Source organism: Astyanax mexicanus, chromosome 5 (assembly GCF_023375975.1).
Source record: "Astyanax mexicanus isolate ESR-SI-001 chromosome 5, AstMex3_surface, whole genome shotgun sequence".
Lineage (NCBI taxonomy): Eukaryota > Metazoa > Chordata > Actinopteri > Characiformes > Acestrorhamphidae > Astyanax > Astyanax mexicanus.
Genome location: NC_064412.1, coordinates 50379364 through 50406941, shown reverse-complemented (window position 1 = coordinate 50406941; position 27578 = coordinate 50379364). Strand labels below are relative to the sequence as shown.

The following is a 27578-nucleotide window of genomic DNA, read 5'->3' as shown; positions in this document are numbered from 1 at the left end:
CCTCCTGCTCATAGTGGCAGCGCTTTAGACCGCTGGAACACTCGGCGCCCGGCCATGAACTTGGCTCATAGTGAGCGCTGCCACTATGAGCGGGAAGTCGCAGGTTCGAACCCCCGCTCATGCAGCTTTGCCATCAAGCTGCCGGCACTCAGGGGGAGCAAAATTGGCCCTGCTTCCTCCGGGTGGGTACATGGCGCTCTCTCCCCACATCACTCCTAGGGTGATGTCGACCAGCACAGGGCGTCTGTGAGCTGATGTATCAGAACCGAGTCGCTGCGCTTTCCTCCAAGCGCGCTGGCTGCTCGGCAATGCTGCATCAGCAGCAGCTCGAAAAGAAGAGGTGGCTGGATTCACATGTATCGGAGGAAGCATGTGTTAGTCTTCGCCCCCCTGGTGTCTTGGGGCATTACTAGTGATAGGGGGGGTTCTAATGTGTGGGTTGGGTAATTGGTAACTAATAACTAAAAATTTCCCCACCCTTGGCTGCCAAAGTGCAGGTCAGGCTGCAACCTGGGGAGGATTTCGACTTTCTAAAGCTGGATTTAACACCATTGGCTGTGACTGGCCTACACAGGAAAGTCTTTTACTTGACAAAGGCACCAGTAAGAGGCTGAACCTGAGAGACACTTCCTAACCTAATTTCTCCATCTCTTTAATCCTGCTCCCACCCTGCATTCAAACACACACAGTCACGAATAAGCTTAACTCCACTGTCTCAGAAGGGCCTCTGCTAAACAGTGTTTGGTGGTGTGTATGCAAGAAACTGCATGTAATATGCATGTAACTTTTTTCACAGTTATCCCAGAACTGTCCCAGAGCTTTTCGTTAGCTGTCCTAAAAATCCCCTGAAAATCATCTGTCCCATAATATTGTATAGATTATTGTTAACATTAACAATTACAGTTGTATTTATTTGGGTATTACCCTATTGTCATAATGACATCAATTGTTTTTCTTCAAGTGTCTCATCTATTATTATTATTTTTTTTTAGCCTGGTCTGGTAATTTGAAGTCCATCCATATCTACGCATCTTTAATGTGCAGTTCTTTTATTATCTGTCAGGAGTACAGTTTTCCTCCCTAACGTTGCCACTTGATGCTCTACGGTTGACTGACCTGGCAATTAGTCATACACATACAACTATTTACACTAATAACATATAAATTATTAGCGCCATGTTGACCTTCTTCCTGTCATGCTGATTTTTATCAATAAACAGATTCTGCACTAAGTATGAGGAAAACTTTCAGAACAGTTTGACCAAGTTATGCTGAAGATTTTACAACCTTAACGATCCTTAACGTAAATCCCAAAGGTGGACCCCCTTACACAGCTTCATTAAGTGATGTGAGGGAGGCAGGATTCTCCAAAAATAAAAACAAAAGGGGGTGTAATCAGACCAAACACTAGATACACACTGCTGAAGCACATTCACATTTTCCGCCCATCCTAATGAACATCTCCCCCACATGCACTCACACACTGCCTTCATCTAATTCAACACTAGTGGTGTTTTCAGTAACGGACCAAATCAATTACTTATTTTGACAGTCTTCATTGTCACATTATTTGTATTAGCGATGCTCATTTTAACACAGTCTTTTTGTTCGTTTGAATTAATAATTATTTTAACATGACCTATTTGTTTATTTGTAACTCATTTTATGTGTTTTTCAGGTAGTGACTGCCTCAACAACTCAGGCTGCCACTCAACTCCACTGTGGTAGGGTTTGGTGGCTTTAAGTAAAAATGTTTGTGTAAAAAAAAAAAAAAAAAAAAAAAAAAAAAAAAAATTCATGAAATGACTAGTCATAAACGCAAGGACTTATACTGAAAAACAGAGTAAAAGAGCAAGCTGTACCTAAAAGCTCATCTGGGTCCTTCACAACTATGTGGGCATTCAGCTCCTGAAGCTCCTGGTGCAGCTCCTCCACCTTCTTACTGGACTTCTTCAGCATATTGTCCACATACGCCAGGCTCTTCTTATCTGTGGTAACTTTCCGCAGGTTCTCTGCACCTTCCTTAATCTTCAGCTCCTTGCGAATCTCCCGTTTGATCTGATCTTTTATCTCGTCTAGCTTCTGCTGGACCATGGTGTCCGACAGGTCCAGGTTGTGGCCCAGGCCCAGGCGGTCCGACACCATGTGGCTACGAGCATCACCCTGGGAGAAGGTAGGTAGAGTAAGAGAAATTAGAGGATACAAAATTAATTATAGATACAAAATGTATATATTTATATTGTTGCTTTTTAAAATAAAAGAACACAGACAGCGCTAATATGGCCTTTAACATTTTCTGTTGGGACATTTAAAAAAGAACAGAACAAAACATATCAAAAAAAAAAAAAAAAAAAAAAAAAAACTCTGATGTGTTTTACCCCTTTTTGTTAACCATAAACTGGTAGTATTCCAGAAATATGGATTGATTTACTGAAATAACAAACTCAAATAGTATAAAATACTGTGATATCTGGAAAATATTTAGAAACTGAATAATAGCAATACAGCACCAGTTGACCTTAAAATATCCTGCCATTCACACATTAATGAGCCAATGCTTCCGTCTTAAATCTCCAAGATCCTCTTAAATGGGTATGTTTCACTTTCTACACAATCGATTCCCATCTGATTGTGTTTATTATGTAACAAAAATGAGTTAAACTAAGCTGTTCCACTGAAAAAGCACAGAAGCTTCTGAATGGTACCACTTTTGCAATCTAAAAAGACAGGTAATATCATTAACTAGTCACAAATAAGGGTGCAGTAAGACTCTAAGAGCACAATTTGATGCATTATTTTAGAAATGTGAATAAATATAAATGAATTAATGCATAATGTAGTAATGACTCCAGAGCTGGAAGAAAGGAGTGTGGTTAATGTTATGAACATGGTGGAGTTGCTGATTGATGTTGGTTGTTTGAAAGCTCACAGGTATACTGAGGAGCCACTTCATTAAACCACCTACAGCGTATAGTGCTGCGTATAGGCAGGAGCCTGGCAACATGATATGCATCACAATACAGGGGTTACCATTTAATATATCACAATATATTGCAAAAATACACTAGGTCTGCAACAATTAGTCGTAATCAACAACGCTGACTATAACAATTTGTCAACACAGAATTACATTGTCGATACATTGTTAATGTGTGATAGAGAGAGTGAGTAAGCAAGTGAGCAATACTGATTGACCTCTTCTCATGCTTAGTTGACCAATGAGATTTCAGTGTGGATGGGACTTGCAGAGTGTAAGAGAGGAATCCCAAATACAGTGCAGTAGCAGCATTGTAGCAGTGTGCCCATTAAACTCAAATAAATTACATTTGAATCATGTGGTGAAATAATGACAGTGTTAATCTCTGCACTGTTGGAACATTGATTAGGATCTGTCCACTCCATTAAAATAACGTTATAGTATCTACATTGATTTTCTGTTAATATTTATATCTCAATTGAAGACATGAGTATTATAGAATCTCCTGAAAATAACATCCAGTCTGTGTGAAAGTTTCCTATTATAGATGTTTGTAATTTTTAGGTTAATATAGTCAAACTATTAAAATGTCCTGCTACATTGGTCCAGGGCCCTAAATGTTTAGCTGTCAATGTGCAGTTAAACATGCATTGAATCAGAAACCTCATTAGTAGGAAGTACAAATAGATGGCATGACAAAAAATAAACGTGTATTCATTTTTATAAAATTTGAACAAAAAAAATATTTTTAATTAAATTATAACAATGGGAGCGAACATCAGAGTACAACACAAATATCTAGCAGGCAGGGTTTGAACACAACATTTCTGACACTGACCTTTACATGTAAACTACTAATTAAAAATCAACACTGAAATCAAAACAGTAATGCAAAAATAAAACACATACTTTTGTTTTATGAACATTTTCTTACACCTCTATTTTTTTAACTCATTTCAGAAGAAACATTGAATGAGCAGTTGTCCCAATACTTTTGCCAATTTGTTTACTGCAAAAAAAAAAGAAAAATGAGAAAACAGAGTGTTCGTTCCTGAGCCCACCCACAGCACACTTCACAAAACACTAAATACACAGTGTTACAGTGATACTTTTAAGAGCTTTGGCTGAGTTTTATCACTAGGAATGTTTCATTTGGACGCTTTAAATAAACTACACCACTAACTTCTGATTTACGTCTACAGATTCTGAGTGTATGATAAATATGACCAAACTATATTTTGTATTTTTTTTAAACCCTGGCCTCTTCTGAACTGTCTGTACACTGCTTTCCTACCCTTGCGAGCATATGGTCTCCTTGAACTGAAGCTACCCGACCCCACTACCCATCTGAAGCCTCTGCAAGGCTGATTTATAGCTTGACTGCAAACACGGGGCCTACCACTCGCCAGCTATGCTATCAGCAGGGTGGGGCGAGTGCACACAGGCCGCCAACTGAGAAGAGTAACTGCTACAAATCAGCCCGGCACAGTCACACAAAGCCCAAAACCCCAGGCCAAGCCATATGATTTAAACTGGAGGCACCCCAAAAAAACAGGGTCACGTAAAGATTGTGGTAACAGAGGAATTCTAGATGCTCGCCAATCCATAAGATTAGTAGAAAGAAAAGCTAGAGTTTGAACCCCACTTCTAAGGACAGACAACATAAAAAGCCAAGAATAGCCTAGCCTGTAAGTGAGAACTGCGCTTACAAATAAAGCAGCAAGATATAATAACTATAATAGCAGCAAAACACATCATAAACGTAGGACTGGGGCGACTCACTGACTTGATCAACATTACAATTACAAAAACATGTCGATGAGCATGCAAATTGATCTTAATTTAAATAATCCATCAATTCTTTAGAATTCAATCTTTAATCTTTATATCGTACCATATGGTTTACCGACATATCAGATACTTGTCAAATTGTTAAATAAAACACAGGCACCCTAAACTCCTTGAGATTCACCCCTAATTGGACTTACTAAAGTTGTGGCTTCATTACTCTATGTGGTGGTGCTAATCAAATGAATTGGGTAAACCTGCGGTGAAGAATATTTGTTGTTGAGTTCTGTGAAACCGGCACCAATAAATCCATAATTCCTGGTATTTGCTTAGTATTTTGTTAATAAAAGTAAATAAAGATGGTGTGAATTATTGTTGAAAATGTAGAGTTACACAGAGTCACAGTATTGTGATATCATTGTTATCGTGGGCAAAGTATTGCAAAAACATTGTATCGTGAGATGCCCTGTGATTCACACATTCCCCTAATTACAAGCAATGTTCATCAGGGCCCTTCATATCAAAACCCTAGTAAATATACAATCTATGTCTTAAAGAACTAAAGCCTTGCTCTCAGAGCTTAATCAGGAACTGTCACATGAGACATAAAACATAAGAGAAGTCATATTTATGCAACAACAGCTTTTTCAACTTTAGAGCATCCCTAATGTTCAAATGCTACTGAGGATTCTATGCAGCCAATGGTGATCTGGCAAATCTAAGATAGCACAATGAGATCTGTTGCTTGTACAAATACAACTTTAGTTCTCTAAAAATATCTCTTAGTAGTTTCAAACAAAAAATGTTATCATAACAAGTGTTTCAGTAAAATATTAACACTACATTTTTGTACATTATCTGTGAACTAAAAAAAAGATCAACACTAGGGTTAACCCATAGTTTTTTATTAAATTACCAACATTTATAACGCCTACAGTAACATCTCCCCTAGCTAAAAGAAAGTCACTATGTACCTTAAAATTGCTTAGACCTATTAATAATGGCATTAGTTCTGCTTGGTTCAGTCTGTTGTTAAATCAGTAAGTTAACTTTCTTATTAAATTAAATGCACAACAAAAAAAATAAAAAAGCCCTTAGACTAATTGACTATAAAAAAAGAACAATAATAAGAAAGCGCAGACCTACATACAGCTAATCAGATTCATATTCAGCAGCACATAAGAAAACTCATGCACAACAATTCTTACCAGGACCTCCACCACTCCTTCTGCACACAACGACCCCAGCATTTTGTGTATGAACAGTGTATGAAATAAAAAAATCTTAAAGAACCACAGGCAGACCGAAAGACACAGGCATCCCTGCTTGAACAGTAGGAGTTGTGCTGTAATCTGTGCACCGGCTTCTGAATGGGGCTGGCCCTGGAAATCAGAATAGAATGTAAGCCAGTCTTGGCAGAAGCAGGCCCTGTTAAGCCTGGTGTGGGATAATCTGGTGGTTAAGTGCAGGTGATGGCCACCCCGACTGGGAGATCTTAAAATACCCAAAGGGGCAACAAGGCCTCAGACAGGCTACGATACACAACACCAAGTCACCTTTGATAATCCAAACACTCAGCAACTGCTAAATTCCAGAGGTAGAGGCATGAGGAAGAGAACAGCAGTCACACTGCATGCTGCGCTTCCTCTTCCAGTAATGCTTTAGTGATGAGGTCATTTAACTGTAAAATCAATCTGCTTCCTTCTGGCAGGTAAAAGCAATTAAAATAATAGCTTTGCTTTTAAAACATGTGGATGCATCGTGATACATCACATGGAAAGTGGTGATTCAACTACAGTAAAACCTATTGTTAGCATAGACTCTAATTAAAGCCGTGCAATACATCAATATCTTATATTGTGATACATTTACTTCCCACATTGAAAATAAGCTTTAATATGCATATAAAATATATAATCAGTGCTTAAACAACACTGACCCAAGCTCTGTCAATATGTAATGTACACCACAGGTGTAGGAGTATATTTAATAGCTGAGTCGGATCGAGACCGAATCAAGTTCTCACCACAAGCGAACCGCTTCAGAGTTCGTCTGGGACCGGACCGAAAACACCTTCTCTAGCACAATGTTTTACAATCACAAGCTCCAATAGAAGGCTCCAGACTAAAGACACTCTCATACGCACGTCAAGTTTAGTTTTTATTTTATTTTTTTACACTTATGCTGAATAAACGACTGCACACCCAGTTCCAATTCTGGACTTCTTTGGGGGAGAAGCTCATTATCGCTGGTTTGTTTCCACACACAAGAACTTTTTTCCCCAAATTGTGGATCGAGTGCAAAATATAGTGCATCACTCTTTTTTGTGTATTTTCGCAAATGCTTTAGCCATTTGCCACTTACTATTACTGTATTCAAACACTGCGTTTTTGGGATTCGTTGCATTTTAGTGTGTTGGGTCTTCTCCAAACAAGCAGCCTTTATCTATGATTTTTATCCTCCACACAATTAAGTTTAAAACAGTCCCCTCACTACAGTCCAATCACAGCCTGGTTTCATTATGCATTACTTACTATAATATTGATGGGAAGGAAAATAAAACAAAAAGCAGAATTTAATTCAGAGATTCGTTGAAAAACTGAGAGTCATTCCCAATAAATGAGCATTAAGGCAGAACAGTTAATCTTGTTGAGATCAGAACACAGATGTCTATACTCAGACCAACAGTCATACTATAAAACTGTGGAGAGTAAAGTAAATTTTGTTTGGGGAAAAGCGAGTTTTATACAGACATTACATTTTTAACATTTGTTTAGAAGCGTCTGTCCACTTTCAACAAAGACGTGAACTATAGCTTCCCTCACTAAAAATTACTTGTGGAGGAGGATGGAAGTGGACAGGAAGCAGAGAAACTGTGGATAAGTATCAGAGCTGTGGAGTTTCATAATGCAGGGTTTCTGTAATGTTCTGTATCGTCTCTTAAGAGTGTTTAGTTAAGACAGCATCATGACAACACAGTAAGGTGTAAGTGAGTAAGTGAGGTTGGGTACCAAAATTAGTCATTTTAAGAGCACAGCATGAAGTGTGCTTACATTTTTCATATGATAATCTATCTATATAAACACTTCTAAACTATGATATAAAATTTGCTTTGTCATATTTCCCAGCTCTAGAGAAAATGCTGCTATAAATTCACTAAAATCGTTAAGTGCAACCCTAGATTTGACTGATATTTTAAACTTGTGTTTGATAAACTAATTCTTTGTTATCCTTAATAATTTAGGTATGTAAAGTGCCAATTTCAATACATTACAAAATGTCAGTCATCACTGGCAGATACAATAGCTATTCCACAATTCATTTTTAGCACAACTGAGTTTTTGCAGTGCATATGTGCACTGGCGTCTATTATTTATTATTAGGGCTGGGCGATATGGAAAAAAATCTTATTACGATATAGTTTTTCATATCAGCCGATATCGATATGTATCACGATATAAATCAAATCACTTTCTGTTACACTTAAAGGTTTCTATTTTTACTCAGAAGTGACAGAATAAGGGAGTTATGGACAAAATCACTAGCAGGCTCAGAGCCTTGTGGACAGACACTAGGATGTTAACATCTTGCCAGGTGGGTACAGCTTTTAAATTAATTTTAAAAAGGGGACAAATATATAAACTAAAAAATATGTAAGACCCTTTACATTATATGTCTGTTTAATTTAAATTGCAATAACACTTTATTTATTTTTATAAAATTATATTTAATCAAAAGATCATTCCCCTCCCTGAATGCAGGCAACTACATAAAGCAAAATACAAGAGTATATCACAGTGTTCATTTTGACAGGTGATTTTGATACAGTCTTAGTCTTTTCACTAAAATGTATAATAGTTTTAGTTACATTTTAGTCTATCGGATATTATTAGTTTTAGTCAGATTTCAGTCTAGTTTAATTTTGGTCATATAAAAAGTATGTATTACATATGTTTTACTGTTTTTCTATTTTCTATTTGTTGTAATTTTAGATAATTTACTGCTTATGTTTTTTTTAAATAAGAGCCTTTAGTTTTTTTTCATTTAAATTAAGCTAACATTTAAATATTTTAAAAAAAAAGTGGCCTATAATGGAGGTGGGAGGAATAAAGTCAAGTTTCTGAAATGATCCACTTCTACTGCAGTACAGATTTATACTAACATTACTGGCTTTCAGTAGACTAGACTTACATTACTTAAGTGTATTTAAAACTCCAGTTCAGTAACAGCAATGTTTAGCTCAGTTCAAATACAGCTAGACAGATTATATAATCTTCTGTATTTAGTAAAATATCCAGCATAACAGACTCTCTCTGTTAAAAACTATAAAACACAAAGACAGAGGAGAATGCTGCCCTCAGGGTTTTCTAACAGAAACAGTGAGAGTTAGGAAAAAAGATGGAAAGTGCTTCCTTTCTGTGTGTTTATATACTAACCCCTCACTCGTGCTGAAGTTAACCTTAATTTACACGAAACGTGGATTAACACGGCTAACGTGCGTTACCCATTAGTTTATTAGAATGTAAAAAGCAGTGAAAGCATCTTAGCTAATGATGACAGATTGCACAGATCCCTTTTACACCTAAACATCGCTAACTTTAAACTGGAGACAAGCTAATCTAACTAGCAGCAAACAGAGCAGCGTTTACCTGCCTTCAGAAATCTGAACAAGCTCACCTCTCTAAATATCTTGGAGACGCATGCCTCATATTTAAAAGGTGAGTTTTCCAGTGTAGCGCCGCTGAATAGTATAAATGAAGTTTATCCAGTAAATGGGAGAGAAGGAGCCGCTATGTGAGGAGTTCAGAGTGGAGGGGCTCGGGGGGTGGGGCGGAGGGGGATGGTGGAGAGGGGAGGGGAGGGGTTGTACTGGGCTGAGCAGCAGTTCAGCGTGCTGCCTGATCTCGTGCTGCGCCTTTTCACAACGCTACTTAAACGGGAAATAGAAAATTTAGTTTATCGAATTTCTCGCCCCGACTTATCGCGATATATAGTTTCCTCGATAACTATCGATATCGTTTTATCGCCCAGCACTATTTATTATCTATTTTTTTTTTTTAACAAACAAAAAAAAAATGTTTAATACATATGTGACGTGTTTGTAGGGCTATACAATGATTGAATGATTAGCAAAATACATACTGCAGCGCATGTTTAAATAATAAACAACATATTACTTAATTGATCGAAACTAAAAAAAATATATATATTGTTATGAATTTTGTCTACATCATCCAGCCCTAAGTGTGTATTCAAGACAGAATCAGAAACAGAAGGAACACTCAAAGTAAAAGGGCGTGAAGCTCTTAAAGGCAGATGAGTCACAGGCAGGTGAACCAACAGGTGCTTTGTCTTGCCACCCAAAAAAAAAAAAAAACAAGACTACCAAAGCTGATGGAAACGTTCCTTGTTGTCCGAGAGTTGGTAACGGCCTGGACTGGAAGTCCTTGCTCAGGGCCTCCCTCCTGCTGTTTCTCAACGCTCCACCCAGCAACAAGGCCCTGGCTCAGGAAATCCACTCACACGGGCACAGCCTCCCTCCACATTGCATAACAAACTAATTCCCACACAGTGGATAACAGGTGGCCACGTGCCCTATAAAACCTACGAGTTAAAAGCGCTTTACACCACTGCTCTCTACACCGGCCAGTGACGCAGAGATTCTGATCGCTGCTCGTTACTACGGAATAAGAAAGGTGTAGGATAATAATCGGGAGAAAGCTCGCACCTATTTCCTCATAAAATGCAACCTGGAATTGCAGAAATGTGTTTAAAAAGATGCTGTTCATCATCTGTCATTTTCAGTGAGTGCACATGAATGAAACAGTGTGGATTAGCTCTCTTAATTCTACACACAGTGCTCTGAGGACAAGCTATATAAACATCACTCACGCAGAACACGAATGACTGAATGAGCTGCTGGAGGTGCAGGAGATCTTAGTCTGATCACAGAGCTCACCCTATTACTTTTACAATAAACTCTCTGACCCAAGGCAGAACAAGAAAGAGCTGTATTTACTTACTACACTTTTCTCAATCACAGCCCTGTAGCTTGCTATAAAAAATACTGGCATGTGTTCTCTCTGTCAGACTAAAAGAAGGGATTGTGGGTAATTTCTCAGACTTTGATGGCACACATTGGATGGAAATGTGCAGGGCAGTGCTCCATGGTCAGAAAACTTTTTATTAATAAATGTTTTATTGCATTGAAAGTCAATTTATTAAACAATTGCTGTTGTTATTTATGTATTCATGTTGTAATGTAAACTACTTACATATTCATATTTCTTAGATAAGAGTAAGGTCTCAAAATCTAATTAGGAAATCAGAAAGTGGGCTAAAGCACTACCACTATAATTGGGAAATCGCTGGTTCAAATCCCGGTTATGTAGCTTGCTTTCAGCGTTTAAAAAGCTAGCACATCCCTTATAATCACAATCAAATATGTTTGCACTGGGGTAAAGGAGCTGATTGAGACAAAAGCCAGTGCAGTGTATTACTGGGGGGTATGATGCTTCATTGTGCATTACGTTTAAAGTCAGACTTAATACTAATGTGCTGCTAGCATAGACTGTGAGAGTGTCCAAAATAATAACCGCTAGGGGTGGGAATCGTTTACTATCTCACGATTCGATTCGATTCCGATTTTGGGGGCCACGATTCGATTCAAAATCGATTTTTGATTCAAAACGATTTGAATTATAAAAATTTCTGCTTCTGGCTTATGAATCTTATTGAAAAAAAACCCTCCATAATATACACTGGTCCTGGAGCAGGTAATGTGTTACAAAAACAATAAAATGTGCAGGAATGTGGGTCCTCAGTGACAGAGGAATCACTGGGATATCACAATGACGTTAATGAACAATAAATAAATAATAAATAACACTGCTTTATTACCAGGCTACTAGCGGTGGTGTGTAGGTGACGCTGCTGGGCTGATGTGATGATAGCAGTGGAGCGCTAAAGTTCAGGAGCAGCTGCTGATTAACTAGTTAATTTAAGGTCGTTGTATTTCTTCAGAAAGGGGGCAGGAGGTGGAGAAATTAATTCATATGGTCCATTCCTTAATTCCTCTGTGATGAGGAGCTGAAATTAGCTCTGATTAGCTTATTGTATTTTTCCGTTCCGCCTTAAATGCTGCAGCCCGCTGCCACCTGTAGCGTTATTTAAGGTGGAACTGGAAAGTTAGCTAGTTAGCTAGCTAACAGTTACTGAAACTAACTACTAGCGATCTTTTTTATGCTTGTTATGAAGCATTCTGCCATAAAACATTGAAACTACACGTTAATCTAATGTAATATAGTGCTTGTTCTGCCATCTTACCGGTGATTCTCAAACACCTACGCTCTGTGTGTGTCTGGAAGATCTCCGTTTGAAAGGACAAGCGCTATCCCCAGGGTTGCCAGGTCCAACAAAAATACCCAGCCCAAAATCAGTCTAAAACCCGCCCCTCAGAATCGATTTTGGGACATTTTAAATCGATTCTGAATCGTAGTAAATGAGAATCAAGATTCTTATGTGAATCGATTTTTTGGCACACCTCTAATAACCGCCAAATGGTTTGCACATTAAGATCTGGCATTTTGTCCAGAACATCTGATCAATTTTTTTTTTATGCAAATATAAAAATAATCATGCAATTTTTGTTGTACACTGATTACTTCATATGCCAATTCTACACTACTGAAAGCCTTTATTATATACATGAATAAATTCTAGTATTTTTATACTTTTAAAAATATGCCATAAACTATCTAAAATTAAACTACATGTCATGTTAATAAATGACTGTCCAGTCATTCACCACTCCAAAATGCCAAACAGATTCATGCTGTGGAGCTTTTATAATGTTTCTTCTGCCTTTCCAGGAACATTATTATATATCCTACTCCATCAAGTTTTGGATAAGTTACAAAACATAAGGTTTGAGATGTAAACACATCTAATAGCTTAATCTTTGGGGGAAAAAAACTGAAAATTGTATGACAGTGCTCTACTGAAAAAAAAAGCATAAAGCATTTTAACTGCACATAGTGCTTATGAATAGATAATGAATAACCATGTTCTGCAGAAATCTCGCAATGATGCTGTGGTTGCATTCGGTTTGCACCTGTAAATCCACTTTTTGCCAGCCTAAAGAAAACAGAGAACCTTGAAATGTTTAGTGACATTAAAGTTGTTGTCACACTGGCCAGCCTTAAATACCTACGTCAGTGGCGCAAGAGATCTGCAGGGGACCTTTCACAAACTACAGGATTCCTGCAGCAAGCCAAAACATTTACATAAGCCTTAATGATTACTAACAGCATTTGATTTAGACATAAGTGCAACTGCCAGAACTCCAGAGAGACCACCCTATAAGACCAATACTAGTATACCTTCCCGCATTTTTACACGCTTCTTTAGGGTTCTGGAGGAGTGGCTGCTAACCACTGTGGAGTAATCATGGGTGGGTCATTTTAGTAAAAGACTCCACCCAAACAACACAGCATTAACTAACATCTCTAGGAGAGCTGTTAATGATCATATTGACGTGAGCCATGTTAAATGAAACTGCTAGCAGGTTGGTACCATCATGGCGTGTTCTCTTCTCTGAATCACTAAAAGAAGGGATTGTGGGTAATTTTTCAGTCTTAGCATGGTCTGGTTATGGTACACATTGGTTAGAAATGTGCAAGGCAGTGTGCCATGGTCAGTTTTGAATAACAGTTCTCTAGCTAAAAGTGAAGGTGAACACGTTGATCGATTTAGAACTTTTTATCAGCAAACTTTTGAATTGGATTAAAAAATAGTTCATTATAAAATATTGCTGCTGTTATCAGCTTATTCAAGCTGTAATGTAAATCACTTAAATATTCAAATTTCTTAGATCAGAGTAAGGTCTGATAATCTAATAAAAAATAGAGAATGGTCTAAAGCACTGCCACACTGGCCTTGCCCTCTCTGGGTGGGTAGACGGCGTTCTTTCACCTCATCAGTCCTAGGGTGATGTCCATCAGTGTATATATACTCTTAACCGGAGTACTCTGGAATGTCTCTGTAATAGTGTAAAATCAGGAAAGGAATCAGCGTCTACAAGATGGCCTTCATTCACCTTCACTGAAACTTCTGAGATTTAAAAAAAACTTCATCTTTAACTGATGAATGTTTGTACTATGGCTAAATGAGAAAGGCCAATATGAATGCATTATATTCACACAGGGCGGGTTCACAGTTTTTAGCCAGGACCTCAGTTCAAGCTGATGTCACCCAATGTGAACTAAATGTACGCTATGCTGAGAATTTTTTGTTTTGTTTTGAGATTTAATGGCAAGCAGACAATATTTGTATGTAAAACCACACACTATCTAAAGAATACACAACCAGCTACCAGATTTAACAGACATATTTTCCAGTATTTTCACAGTTCTTGCTCTTTAAGGCCACACACACTGTAATCTCATCTTTTTGAGAAACAAGAAATTAATTAACAATTAATTTCCTAAGTCCTGCATCAGTCCTTTTCCTCCTCCATGGCTGTATGATTCACGAGAGCTATAATAACTTCCCACCCTGAGGCTGACTGAGGTCACTCTGCACCAGTGAGCCTCACTCCTTCAGTACCACAGAAGATCTGATAAGAGCAGCTCTGAAGGGGATACCGGTCCTTCACCACAGTCTGAGCCATGGTATCAGAGCTCCTCTGAACACCCAGGCCTGGAGTATCAGTTAACCCACTGAGTTTCAGTTCAGCTGCACTGCAATTAGGCAGGGGAGGAGCCTGCACCCAAACACGGCCATTATTCCCGCCCAAACCACACAAATGACAGGAGCTTTTCAATTCATCCCAGTCAAAAGTGCTCGTAAGTTGTTAATGACCAGTTTACACTCCACTTTTAGACAGAGTTAACAATTTGCAAAGCTTTTAAACTAAGGCAACAAAGGGAATTGCTGACAAACAATATTTAACAAAAAAAAAACTGTTTTTGAGCACAACAATATAAAAGACTATTTGGAATACAATTACCTTTAGTATTTCAAATGCAGACAAATTTCTAAAAACGCACTTTAATTCTGATCTGATAATTATGAGCTTTAATCAACAAGAGTGTTTCAAGTTGTCATGTAAATAGCGCATATCCCTGACATTGTCCACAAAGCGCAAATAAACACACAAGCTTAATTTTTTGAGCATTTTGTTTAAAAATTTGCTACTCTGCATGAAAGGAATATTGGGCTGTATAAATATTTTATTTAGGTCATCTCGTGCTTTGTTGGGATGTCTCCTGGAATGTTATAAATATTTTTCAACTGTAGTTTTGGACCTGGACGCAATAGTTAAAAATTTGCTAAATGAATAAGGCCCGCAAAAAAACTTATATACCATATTCAGCCCTAATGAGAGCAGATGATACAAATAAACTAGTAGCTATAGACACTTAACCAGATGGTTCTACAGCAACCACCTATCAACACCATAACAGCCACCTAACACATCTAAGTAAGCACCTGGGAGACCATAGCCACTATTTAGTACCCAATAAGCAAGTTCATAGCCGCTGCCTCCAACCTACATATTATAAACTTTTTTATCAAAAATGTTAGGTTAGAGGCCTACAGACCAAAATAGCAATGAGAAATTGTTAAAATGTTAAATAAAGAACAATCAAAACATTAGATGACATTAGATGATAATATATGTACTAATATGAATTTATAATAAACTATAACATATCGTCATTCTTGCATGGGAACACAAAACTTGTAAACCTGAAATTAGCATAACAGGAGGGTTAAAAGGATTATTATTACAGTTTAAGTCATGCCCTAAACCACAGCACAATTATAGGCTGGTCTGAAGAACCACAAGATGGTCTTACAACACTATATCCTAGACAAATGCCAAATAAATCCCAATAATTCACTTCCAAGCAAATAATTCACTTCCATGGCACAGTGTAAAAAATATAAATTATTTACACTTTACACAAAGAAATTAGAAAAATTGGAAGTGCTCACTGCTCAGTTATACACAGATCAAGTCAAACAAATGACTCAGTTTTCCATGGAACCGATTCCCTCATATGTATTCGAACACTGTCCAGCACTAAGTTGGTTTACAAGGGAGTTGCCAGTCTGCTATGGTACAGGATATGATGCTAATAATAGATTTTGACTAGAGTTTTTCCCCTACCCCTGGCCCTCAGGAGGCCATCTGAACATTTACAACACAAACTGCCAACACATAAGATCCCCCTCCAGTTGGTTACACTACCACTCTTCATTAATCCTCCATTCTTCAATCCTCCTAAAGGGCAGGACGGTCCAAATTTGCCGCTCAGCCATATTAATACTGTTTGGCAGAAACTAAGTTACAAAATATTATGTGCCTGTAATCAGTTACAAATTGTATGATTATTATTTTTTGTAATGTAAAAGATCTGTAATAAAAACATATGGGTTGACTTAGACTCACAACAGGACCATCAGTCTATACTGTGTGTTGTGAAAGCCTGGGCTGGTTTATTTGTTTCTGACATTACCTCAGACCTAAAGAATCAGCCAGTAAGCCTATGGGTGTGACAGTATTGGAGCCATGACTCTAACTCTGTCAAAAGGAAAACCCTGAAACGAAAAAAGCTCACTCCAATAAAGTAGACTTCAATATAAAATGTAAGCATTATGTTTTGTACAATGTCAAACTAAATTTTTAAAACTGTCAATGCTGTTTAATACATTTTCATACATTTTATTTTTCATGACATGGACCAGAAGCAGATTTTATCTGCCCTATATAATTTATTTAACTGAAACATTAAATGAGTGCCATATTAATAGTTACAAGTTGGGTCATTGACTTCTGGAAAATCCCTATAGTTTTTAATAGTAATAAATATCACAATACATCACAATTAAGGGTGTAAAAAATTAATAGATTTTTAATCATTATTTTTTTATTTAGATGTAAAGAACGGTGGCAATCAGTGGTTAATTTTGCGTTTTGTTCCATCTACACCTAGATAGCAGTGTTGTACTTTGTCATTAGAGTCCATTTTCGTGTCAGGATAAAAAGTAAATGTTTCTTTTAATAATATTTTATAAATATCATAATAAATATCAGGTGTGCTTTTATATTATAAACTTTTTACTAGAAATTAGCCTTACAGTTTTGTAATATCATAATAATAAAACATAACCCTTATATTGTGATAAATATCCTATCGCCAGTATTGACAAGTTCTTACCTAAATTTTAAAGAAAAAAAAAAAAAACAGACCAACAGCATTTTTCATTACATACTAAAAAAAATTTGAATTTTAACCAAAGTAACATAGAACTGTGTGTAGCTTTAAATAGAAGTTTTTCAGAATATTCCTCTATTGATGCATTTAGAGATAATGAAAAATAAGGCTATATATGTGTGTGTGTGTGTGTGTGTGTGCATCATGCACATTGTGATTGTGTGAAATTTGGTATAATATCTATTTTACCATATTGCCCAGCCAGCAACTAGCTAGCTAGCTAGCTATATAGAAAACCTCTGGAATATAATCAAGAGGAAGATGAATGATCACAAGCCAAACCAAATTGAACTACTGCTTCAATATTTGCACCAGGAGTGGCATTAAGTTATCCAAAAGCAGTGTGTAAGAGTGGTGGAGGAGAACATGCCAAAATGAATGAAACTGTGATTAAAACCCAGGGTTATTCCACCAAATATTGATTTCTGAACTCCTAAAACTTTATGAATATGAACATGTTTTCTTTGCATTATTTGAGGTTTGAAAGCTCTGCATGTTTTGATTATTTCAGCCATTTCTCATTTTCTAAAAATAAATGCTCTAAATGACAATATTATTGTTTAGTTTATAGAATAAAACAACAATGTTCATTTTATTTAAACATATACCTATAAATAGCAAAATCAGAGAAACTGAAGCTGAAGTGGTCTCTTAATTTTTTCCAGAGCTGTATATCTGTCAGTGGGTCAACTGTTACTGTATTGGTTTCTCATTCTTTCACACGAAGCCTTGCACTTTCTTAGCTGGTGCACCCTTAACCAAGATTATTTTTCTCTGTTAATCATTAACACTTTCAAAATGGAGAAGAAAAAGCTATAATCCTCAGTTTTAGACAGCATACACTGCTGATAGTGAAGCAACAGTTGTGCTAGTTAATGATTTCAGGCTAGGCCTCGGCTCCTCTGGGCCAGTTAACCCTTTAGCAGCCAACTGGAAAGCTAGCTAAAGCTCTCTAGAGGGGTTTATAAGACCCCAAACAACACTCTAGGATGCTTAAGACAGTAATTTGACAAGGACAGACGTTTAAGCGTTAGCATACGCTGTTAAAGACAACAAGATATGGACAAAAAAAAGAAGAAATTAATTAAGTTTTACCTGAACGGAATCGGCCGCCATCTTGCCCCCTTAGCTAACTGCTAACTAACTTTTGAATCAAACTCGGGAGAGCGAACAGGGGCTGCACTGCTCCAGTCCAACTCCAGCTCTTTTCCTGGTGTTATATCTCTTTATTCCCAGTGAAACCAGTCAGTAAAGCATCTGAAGAGAAAACTGCACACTTCCAACAAAGGTTTGCGTTTTTTTATCCCGAAAGGAAACGGTAAAACATCGGGAAAGCAGAGCCAGGAGGAGGCGAAGTGGACTCCACCACTTCTCCCACTGTTCCCAATATTCTCCTCTCGACAGCTGTCCTGTTTATCCAGAAACAGTTCATTAAAAGCCTTCAGAGGATCCAGCTGAAGCTGAACTATGTCTGTAGACAGTCCCTTAAACTTTACATTGACCTAAAATCAGTCCGAAATCCGCTCCAAGACGTTCCCATCGCTCGGGCTGAACTCCCCGGGATCCATGACGGCGCCTGGATTAAAGTTAGTTTGTCAGTTCTTCCAGTTTGAGGAAAACTCGAGTGAAACAAACAGAAAAATCCTACTGAAGAACCCAGAAAGCTGAAGGAGAAACTCGAGCGCAGAGCCACGGCCGTTATTTTAATTTTTAAATTTAAATGTTTGTATTTTTAACGGTCGGGCTGTCCTGCCTGCGCTCGCGCTGCTGCTGCTGCTGCTCCTCCGCTGGCTCCGGGCGGCTGGGTCACGTGACCCGCGTGTGTGCTGCCTGGGGGTGCAGTTGTTGGCGGGGCAGGACGAAAATAGTGCACCCCTCTCCCTCTCACTATTACTGCTGCTGCTACACTACTGCTACTACAGCGACCTTCAGCAGCCCTGTCCTGTTCTGTCCCAGCACACACACAGACACGCACTGTTCTCAGCACTGCTATTCACACCTGTCTGTGATTAATATGCAGGCAAAAGTTTAGACACTCTGATCACATTACACTTCATCCTTCACATTTTCTAAATTAAATAATTTATACTTATTACTAATACTATGTATAACTGTTTAACACTATTTAAGATAAAGATAATTAATTTGGAAGTGAAATGTGGAGTGTATAAAATTTTTTTACTGTTTGATCTTACTTTGAACTGACATGTCTTTCTAATTCTTATTATTTTAATTTGTAATTTTTTTGTTATTTATATAAATGTATTACATGTGTTTATGTTTCTTATAAGTATACAGTATTATCATTCTTAAATTTAATTATTTTAATTCTTAACAGTTTTTATCCTATATAAATAGTTTATAATTATTATATGTTTAATATTTTTTTTACTATTTTGTTCTTGTTATTCAGTTTTGCTTATTAATTTGCTTATTTGGATATTTATTTGGATATTTATTATGGATATATATTTATTTCGATATTATTATTATTATTATTATTTGCTGCTGCTGCTGTATATTAGCTATAGCTATAAATAATATTAATTCACGTAATATTTCTCATATTGCCTCTATACTTAGCTAAAGGTAAAGAGGTAAAGCGTAAACTGTCCACCCTGTCACTGTACAATATCACCATAGTTACAATTATTTTAGAACATCTAAAATTATTTTTTAAACAGAACACGAACTGTCAGTATGAACAATTCAACATGTCTGCAACTCTATCAAATGCCAATTTTCTATAAAATTGGCCACACTGTCATTGTCCCCCCCCTGTGCATGCATGACAGGACAGGACAAAAAAGTGATAAAGTTGAAAAATATGATTTCTGTGTAGTCTGACATTTTCAAAATTAAATGAATAGTCAAAAGAACCAAAAAAGTAAATATTTTTCGTATTCTGACAATGACCCATGTACGTACACAAGCTGAGCTGGACCCTGTGGAAAGGGTCCTCATGAAGGACTGCAGACCACCAAGAAGACAAAGCCCTGCCATCCTCTCACTCTAATGCTTGATGGTAATTTGATAGCATCTGTAAATGAACTATTCTGACCATGACACTCGAGAAGGCCACCGCGGAGTCGCGACTGCAGCAATCCAGCTCCTATTATTATTTTAACTCATACACTGTAAGTGTGCTGGAGCTGCTGATGAGTAAAGATTCAGAGCTGTAAGTAAGCAGGGCTGTAATCCTACACTGCAGTCAGAAACAGATCACACGGTGGAGTATTAGCATCCTACACAAATATTTAGATTACTGTAGTTAAATAACACATATGACACGTCATGATGAAGTGTGTGTGAAACTAACAGACAAAAGCTTTGATGCAGGTGTGGACAATGCTACCTTTATACAGGAGTGAAGGTGAATGTGTAAAAAATTTGCATGTACAGTATCAGTGGTCGCTTCATTCTGCATGACAGGCAGGAACTAACGTGTGGCCTTGTGTTTGACTGAGTACAGAACTCACAAGCTTATCAACAGCTCGAATTACAATTAAATTACAGTATATTATGTTAGAATATAGTAATTTTGTATTGTAGAGAAGTGGGCAGAGCCTTTGGACATGGTGAACATAAGGCTTGTGTTGTGTACAGTAAAGTTGTAAGTGGTATTAGTGAATATAGTAACTCTATATTGTAGAGAAGTGAAATCACATATTTATTTGCCCCTGTTACAAAGTGTTCTGGAATGTTTTGCAGGCCTGAAATGCAGGAATAGATGTTTATTAATGAATGAAATGAAGTTGAGCAGAAACACATGAAATATATTAGTTTAGACTGTGTGCATTCAAATACAAGTAAAAGGTAATGTTTAACTTTTTATTGACTTTTTATTGTATTTTCCATACTATCCCAACATTTCCAGATTTAGGGTTGTATGTCAGAGCTAGTTTAACATCCACATCTGTTTATTCAGACTTCAGTTGGGATCTGTGGCGAGCTGCTGTATAGTAGTGGCTCATCGCTCCTGTTTATCTTATTTATTTTCTTTAAGCTGAGTCTGTCTGCGGTTTTCTGGTTTGGCTCCAGACGCTCTGAACCCGCGACTGAAACCCTGCTTAACACACCGGCCACTGTTACTCAGTAGCTCTAAAGGAAGCTGAAAGCCAGAGACTTCCTGTGGTAACAATTGGTCTTCCTGTGTTAGACCGCGTGTTGCTCTATCAGACGTGATAATCTTCTGCGGCTTTCATCTAATAGGTTATAAAAATGCGCACGGCCGAATTCTCTGGACATTATTCCCAATGTGGAAATGGCACTGCTCGCTTCTGAATGTTTACTGAGGTTGTATGTAGATCACCATGGTGTTTGATATTTGTTCTGTATTATAAACACACATGCCAAACATCATGGAACAGCAGCATGTAAATCAGAGATGTATGGTAGCAAAGTAATGATGTATCTGTATCTACTGGAGTATTATTTTTTTACCTCACTAATGTTCTTAAGTACTAAAATGCTGTATCTGTATCTACTGGAGTATTAATTTTACTTCACTACTGTACTTAAGTACTAAAATGCTGTATCTGTATTTACTGGAATATTATTTTTACTTCACTACTGTACTTAAGTACTAAAATAGTGTATCTGTATCTACTGGAGTATTATTTTTACTTCACTACTGTACTTAAGCACTAAAATACTGTGTCTGAATCTACTGGAGTATTATGTATCACTACTGTATTTAAATACTAAGATGCTGTATCGGTGTATACTGGAGTATTATTTAAACTTCGCTACTGTACTTAAATACTAAAATGCTGTATCTGTATCTACTACAGTATTATTTTTTCTTCACTACTGTACTTAAGTACTAAAATGCTGTATCTGTATCTAATGGAGTATTATTTTTACTTCACTACAGTACTTAAGTACTAAAATGCTGTATCTGTCTCTACTGGAGTATTATTTTTACTTCACTACTGTACTTAAGTACTAAAGTTTTGTATCTGTACCTAGTGGAGTATTACTTTTACTTCACTGCTGTACTTAAGTACTAAAATGTTGTATCTGTATCTACTGTAATATTATTTTTACTTCACTACTGTACTTAAATACTAAAATGCTGTATCTGTATCTACTGATGTATTATATATTTTCTCTTACTTCCTCTTTTTTTCACTACATATTTTGAAAAAGTTTTAACACTTTTACTTTGATATTTTGTATGAGCTGCATTGTTATACGTTACAGTTATAAAAATGTTAGGAATCATTCTAAACCCACATTATCACTAAAACCAGAGTGGTAGAGGTTCTGCACTGTCACTGAAGCTGCTCATCACTGAGAAAACCAAGAGAACTTTCCACTGCTTCTGTAATCTCTACATAACACAGTACTGTACTTTTGCTTTCAGTTCTTTAGTACTACATTTTACTGTAAATTACTTATGCAATACTTAAGTACAAAAATGTTGAATCCGTTACTACCTCCACTTAACTGTGGAGCTTAAAGAACACTTCTAAATAACTTCTACTCAGGTCACTTTTTTAAAAGAGCACTGTACTTTTACTTTAATTTGGGTCTCTAGTATTTTGCCTCTGATGTAAATTGATCAAGAAGTGTTTCCTCAAGGGACGGCTTGTAAGGTGTTATCTTGTGAGTTTGGTTATTGTAAGGCACAGTGGACAGTGCAGAGGTTGGAAACGATGGTGACCAACAGCAGGCAGAAATCACATCCACATTCAATGCAGGAGACTTCGCCCACATACCCCACAGGTCAGTGCAGTGTTCTTTAGCTTCCATGGGACATGCCAAAAGACATTGGACACAGTACTATTTTTTCTCCCATGATTTTTCGCATGTCATTGTATGTCTAGTGAATACAGAATTCAGCTTTTTCATTGCCAAGTGACACAGCTCATCTAGTGCCTGTAGAAAAGTGCTGCCAATAGAATAGGACTCTCTGGAGCTGATAAAAAAAAGCATAAATATATTTGCACCATGTCTAATGACAGCAGTGGACTGATTATAGAAGGGTATAAATCCCCCAGTATTGAGCTGTAAAGCAGTGTTCTCTGAAATAGTGGTGTGTTTCATCCAAAGTTTTTAGATGGGATGAGGGACTCAGGATACAATCAAATCCTTACAGCAATGCTTCAACATAGTAAAAAAAAAAACTTTTTCTGGATAGAGAGTTATTTCAACAAAAACAATTTTTTTTAATACTCTCGAAATTAAAAGAAACAATATTTTAGTATCTGAATACAGTTATATTAGAACAGTCAGGTGCTGGCCAGTACTCTCAGGTGTGGAGAGAACATTAGTCACTTCTGCCTGCACCTGTGTTACTGTGAAAGCAGGTTTAGGGTGGAAGTTACACTGACAGTTGTGAGAGAACTCTGTGACTGTATGTGTGTGTGTGTGTGTGTGTGTGTGTGTGTGTGTGTGTGTGTGTGTGTGTGTGTGAGAAAGAGAGTACATGACACAGCATGCAGCACACAGCCGAAACCTGTTACCTGTTACACCTGAGTGGTGAGGATAAACCTGGCCTATGTGTCATCATTCTCTCTCTCTCTCTCTCTCTCTCTCTCTCTCTCTCTCTCTCTCTCTCTCTCTCTCTCTCTCTCTCTCACTCACACACACACACGCAAACACACACAGATTTAAGCAATATCAAGGTGTGCAGTAACAGGCACTATATTTACAGTCTATATCAGCAATTCTTAAATGGTGGGTCGGGACCCTAAACGGGGTTGCGGACGTCTTATAAAAAATAAAAATAAAAACATTTTTTAAAAATAGAAGTTAATGCTCATCTGATTTTGTACTCGTCTTTTATATTGGGAAAAAAGAGAGTTTCTAACTAATGTACTCTGAATGCAGAGTTATGCAGATAAGTGAAACTTCTAATTTTGTGGCCTTATTTATTTTGTGCAGTTTTGATATTTAATTTTATTGCAGTAAATTTTATACATGTATTTTTTTATGTTCCTCCTTAGTTTCTTAAAACATTGCTTTTAAACTCCAAGAAACAAGAAAAAAAACAAGCAAAAACTAAATGCTACAAGGAAACACAGCTGGGTTAGAGAAGCATGGGCACCCAAAGCTCACTAATGCGCATGAAGGCCTCGTCCAATCACAAATTATAGGACTTAAAAGCTATGCTGCTAATGTATCAGTGCCAGTTACCACAGAACATTGTCAGAGGTCTTGTGGAGTCCTTTCCTGCAGGGCTTTGAGCTGTTTTAACAGGTGTTGTTAATGTTATGCTGAAGGCTCTGTGTTTTGTGTTTATGTGTGTGTGTATGAGTACATATACAATATGAGTAAAAGGTTTGGACACACCTTAATTTCAGTGTTTTTTCATTATTTTTAAAAAGTTCTGCATTGTACATTAATACTAAAGTAATAAAAAGAAAATAAAAGTAAATAAAAGAAAAATACTTTAAGAAATGAAGGTCAGTCAATCAGAAAAAAAACAACAACTTTGAAAGTATCTTTAAGTGCAGTCGCCAAGACCGTCAAAAGCTTTATGATGAAACTGGCTCTCATTAGGACCACCCCAGCAAAGGAAGAGTGATAGTTACCTCTGGTGCACAGGATAAGGTTATCAACCCAGACAGCAGCACTCCAGATAAGATCCCACCTAAAAGCTGCACAGAATATTTTGGTTTGTTTAACACTTTAGGGGGCTATGTTCACATTACAAGCCACTTTGCTCAGATTTATCTTGATGGAGACCTGTATCTGTGTGTAATGTAAACAAATCTGTCCCTGAAACTCCTCACATGCGCACATTGATACGTGTATAAACATAAAAACATCTTAGAAAGGAAAATACATGCATTAACAGCACATATGTGGAGCATCTTTTGCTGGAGTGAAGAGTAAACAGCTGGTCTGAAGTTCATGCTCAGGTCAAGGGGGTAAAAAAAGGCCAGGCGGTTTGCTTTTGCTGTTTTTTGCAGCTGTAGCTGCACAGCTGCACCAAGAGATTGGTGTGTGGGTACGAGAGAGAAGCACGTAGAGCATGCGTAAATGCAACAACACAATGCATGAATATCAATATTAATTTGACCGTTTACACTCACATCGCATGTCCATGGATCTGATACGCATCCGATTTAGGACCACATATGAAAGTGGCTCAGATCTGATTTTAACAAAAAAAAATTGTATAGGATTTGGCATGTTTACACAGCCTTGAAAAAATCCACATTGAGCAAAAAATCAGATTTGAGTCACTTCAGCATGGTAATGTGAACACAGCCTGAGTTTCTACATGATTCCTTATGTGTTCCTTTATAGTCTAGTTGTGTATGTACTAGTTTTTGTTACACAGAAAAAGAAACACTGAATTAGAAGGTGTGTCCAAGATAGACACACACACACACACACACACACACACACACGCACACACACATACACACACACACAGTTTCACCAGTATCAGTTACTCATGATCAGCTGACTGTTTGACTGACAGTCTGTGTCTACCTGTTACCTGTAACACAGGTGATCACACCACTTCCTCAAGCTAGGTTGAATCTGAGCTGGTTATTCTGGGTGAGGGTGTTCCTGGCCATACATTTATACATTTAGAGAAATCTCAGCATATAATAATTATACCTGTGAGCCTTAATAAATGTCAGGTTTCAGTACTAGTTTTCACTACAGGAAAACATTAATTACAGTGGCTGCGTCACTCACTCTCTTCATTATGTGCACTGATCGCCCTCTAGTGGCAGAGGAGTAATATTACAGTACAGATAATTGTGCTGTTTCTACCAGTGCAGGGGTGTCCAAACTTTTTTGTTGGGGGCCAGAAGGAGAAATATATTTGAAGTCACGGGACAGACTCTGTAATAAAACAAATAATGAAATATACCACTTTAAATAATACATTTTTCCTGATTATTTCATTTACACACCATTTTACTTGACTTACTATCTTTATCTTTGACAGTGTTGTGTAAACTAAGATTTTTCAAATTGATGTTTCATTTCATGATGTCTCTTAATATTAAACTCCTTAATTACGGCAACTTTTAGACTCTTTGCCCTTTTTCTGCGCTAGAGATGCGCACTCTCTCTGCTTTTAGACTCTTTGGCCCATTTTTCTGCGCTACAAATGCGCACCTTCTCCACTTTTAGACTCTTTTGCCCCGTTTTTCTGCGCTAGAAATGCGCACTCTCTCCGCTTTTAGCTCTTTGGCCCATTTTTCTGCGCTAGAAATGAGCACCCTCTCCGCTTTTAGACTCTTTGGCCCGTTTTTCTGCGCTAGAAATGAGCACCCTCTCCGCTTTTAGACTCTTTGGCCCGTTTCTGACATCTAGCATTCAAACACATTATAAAAACCTGCTTAACAGCGGGCCAACTTTCATTCTATTTCTAAAATACCTCGCGGGCCGCTCCAAAAAAGGAAACGGGCTGCAAATGGCCTGCGGGCCGTATTTTGGACACCCCTGTACTAGTGCATCTCAAAAAATTTGAATATAATTGAAAACGTACTTTAGTCCAGTAATTCAGTTCAAAATGTGAAACTCACATATTACATAGATGTATTACACACAGTGTGATCTATTTTAAGCATTTATTTATGATTATGACTTGAAAACCAATGAAAACCCAAAAATCAGTGTCTCAGAAAATTAGAATATTATATAAGACCAATTGGTACCTTTAGCAGTGTGGGCAGTGTGCCAAGTCCTGCTGGAAAATGAAATCCGCATCTGCATAAACGTTGTCAGCAGAGGGAAGCATGAAGTGCGGCAAGATTTTCCAGGAAAACAAAACTGCACTGACTTTAGACTTGATAATAAAACACAGTGGATCAACACCAGCAGATGACATGTCTCTCCAAACCATCACTGATTGGTGGAAACTTCACACTAGACCTCAAGCAGCAGTTTGGACTGTGTATCTCTCCACTCTTCCTCCAGACTCTGGTACCTTGATTTCCAAATGAAATATAAAATTTACTGATGATCAGTGATGGTTAGTAGAGCTTTTGGATTCAGCTTAGGCTTGTGCTCTTACCTTTACACACTGAAACCCCAATTCCTTGACTAATTTAATGGTACTGTAAGCTATATATGGAGAAATATGCAAACCCCTTCTCATCATTTTTTGAGGAACACTGTTTTGTCCTCTGTCCATCTTTACTCATCAGAAACTCAAAGAAAATCCAGATCAGTGATAACAGTCAGGTGCCCCATCTATAATATATATATTTCTGTTACTGTAGTTTTGAAATGTTGTTAGCAGAAATTCAGTGTTTTTACCAGGTGGGGGAGACAAAAATCTACCAAACCACCAAAAGTAAAGAAGAGAAAGAGAGAGAAGTCATTATAATAACTATAATCACGCTCCCCTGCTCGTTTGCCTTTGACCTTTTCTGGGTGTCCAGTTCTTTACACATTCAGAAGTCTGATGTCGGCAGTGTTCCCGGTTTAATCTCCAGCACCAGCTCTGTGGTTATTAAAAAACACTGTAAGCCAGCAGCGTCAGGTTTAACAGGCCCTGACAGCTGCCCTCCATCCATATTCATCAGACTGGAAACCTGGACTGGAAA

General features: G+C 37.4%; 1 protein-coding gene across 1 annotated transcript in view; it reads right to left on the bottom strand.

Moving 5' to 3' along the window:
* The window catches only part of pkn2b (protein kinase N2b), a 50368-nt gene extending 31460 nt beyond the window's left edge, over positions 1-18908 (bottom strand). Inside the window, exons 1-2 of the mRNA XM_007238941.4 lie at positions 18145-18908; positions 1863-2163 (exon numbers count right to left, since the gene is read on the bottom strand). Of these exons, the coding sequence (XP_007239003.3) occupies positions 1863-2163; positions 18145-18165 (322 nt within the window). The 5' untranslated portion in view covers positions 18166-18908. The remainder of the gene's footprint in view (positions 1-1862; positions 2164-18144) is intronic.
* Positions 18909-27578: the final 8670 nt, after the last annotated feature.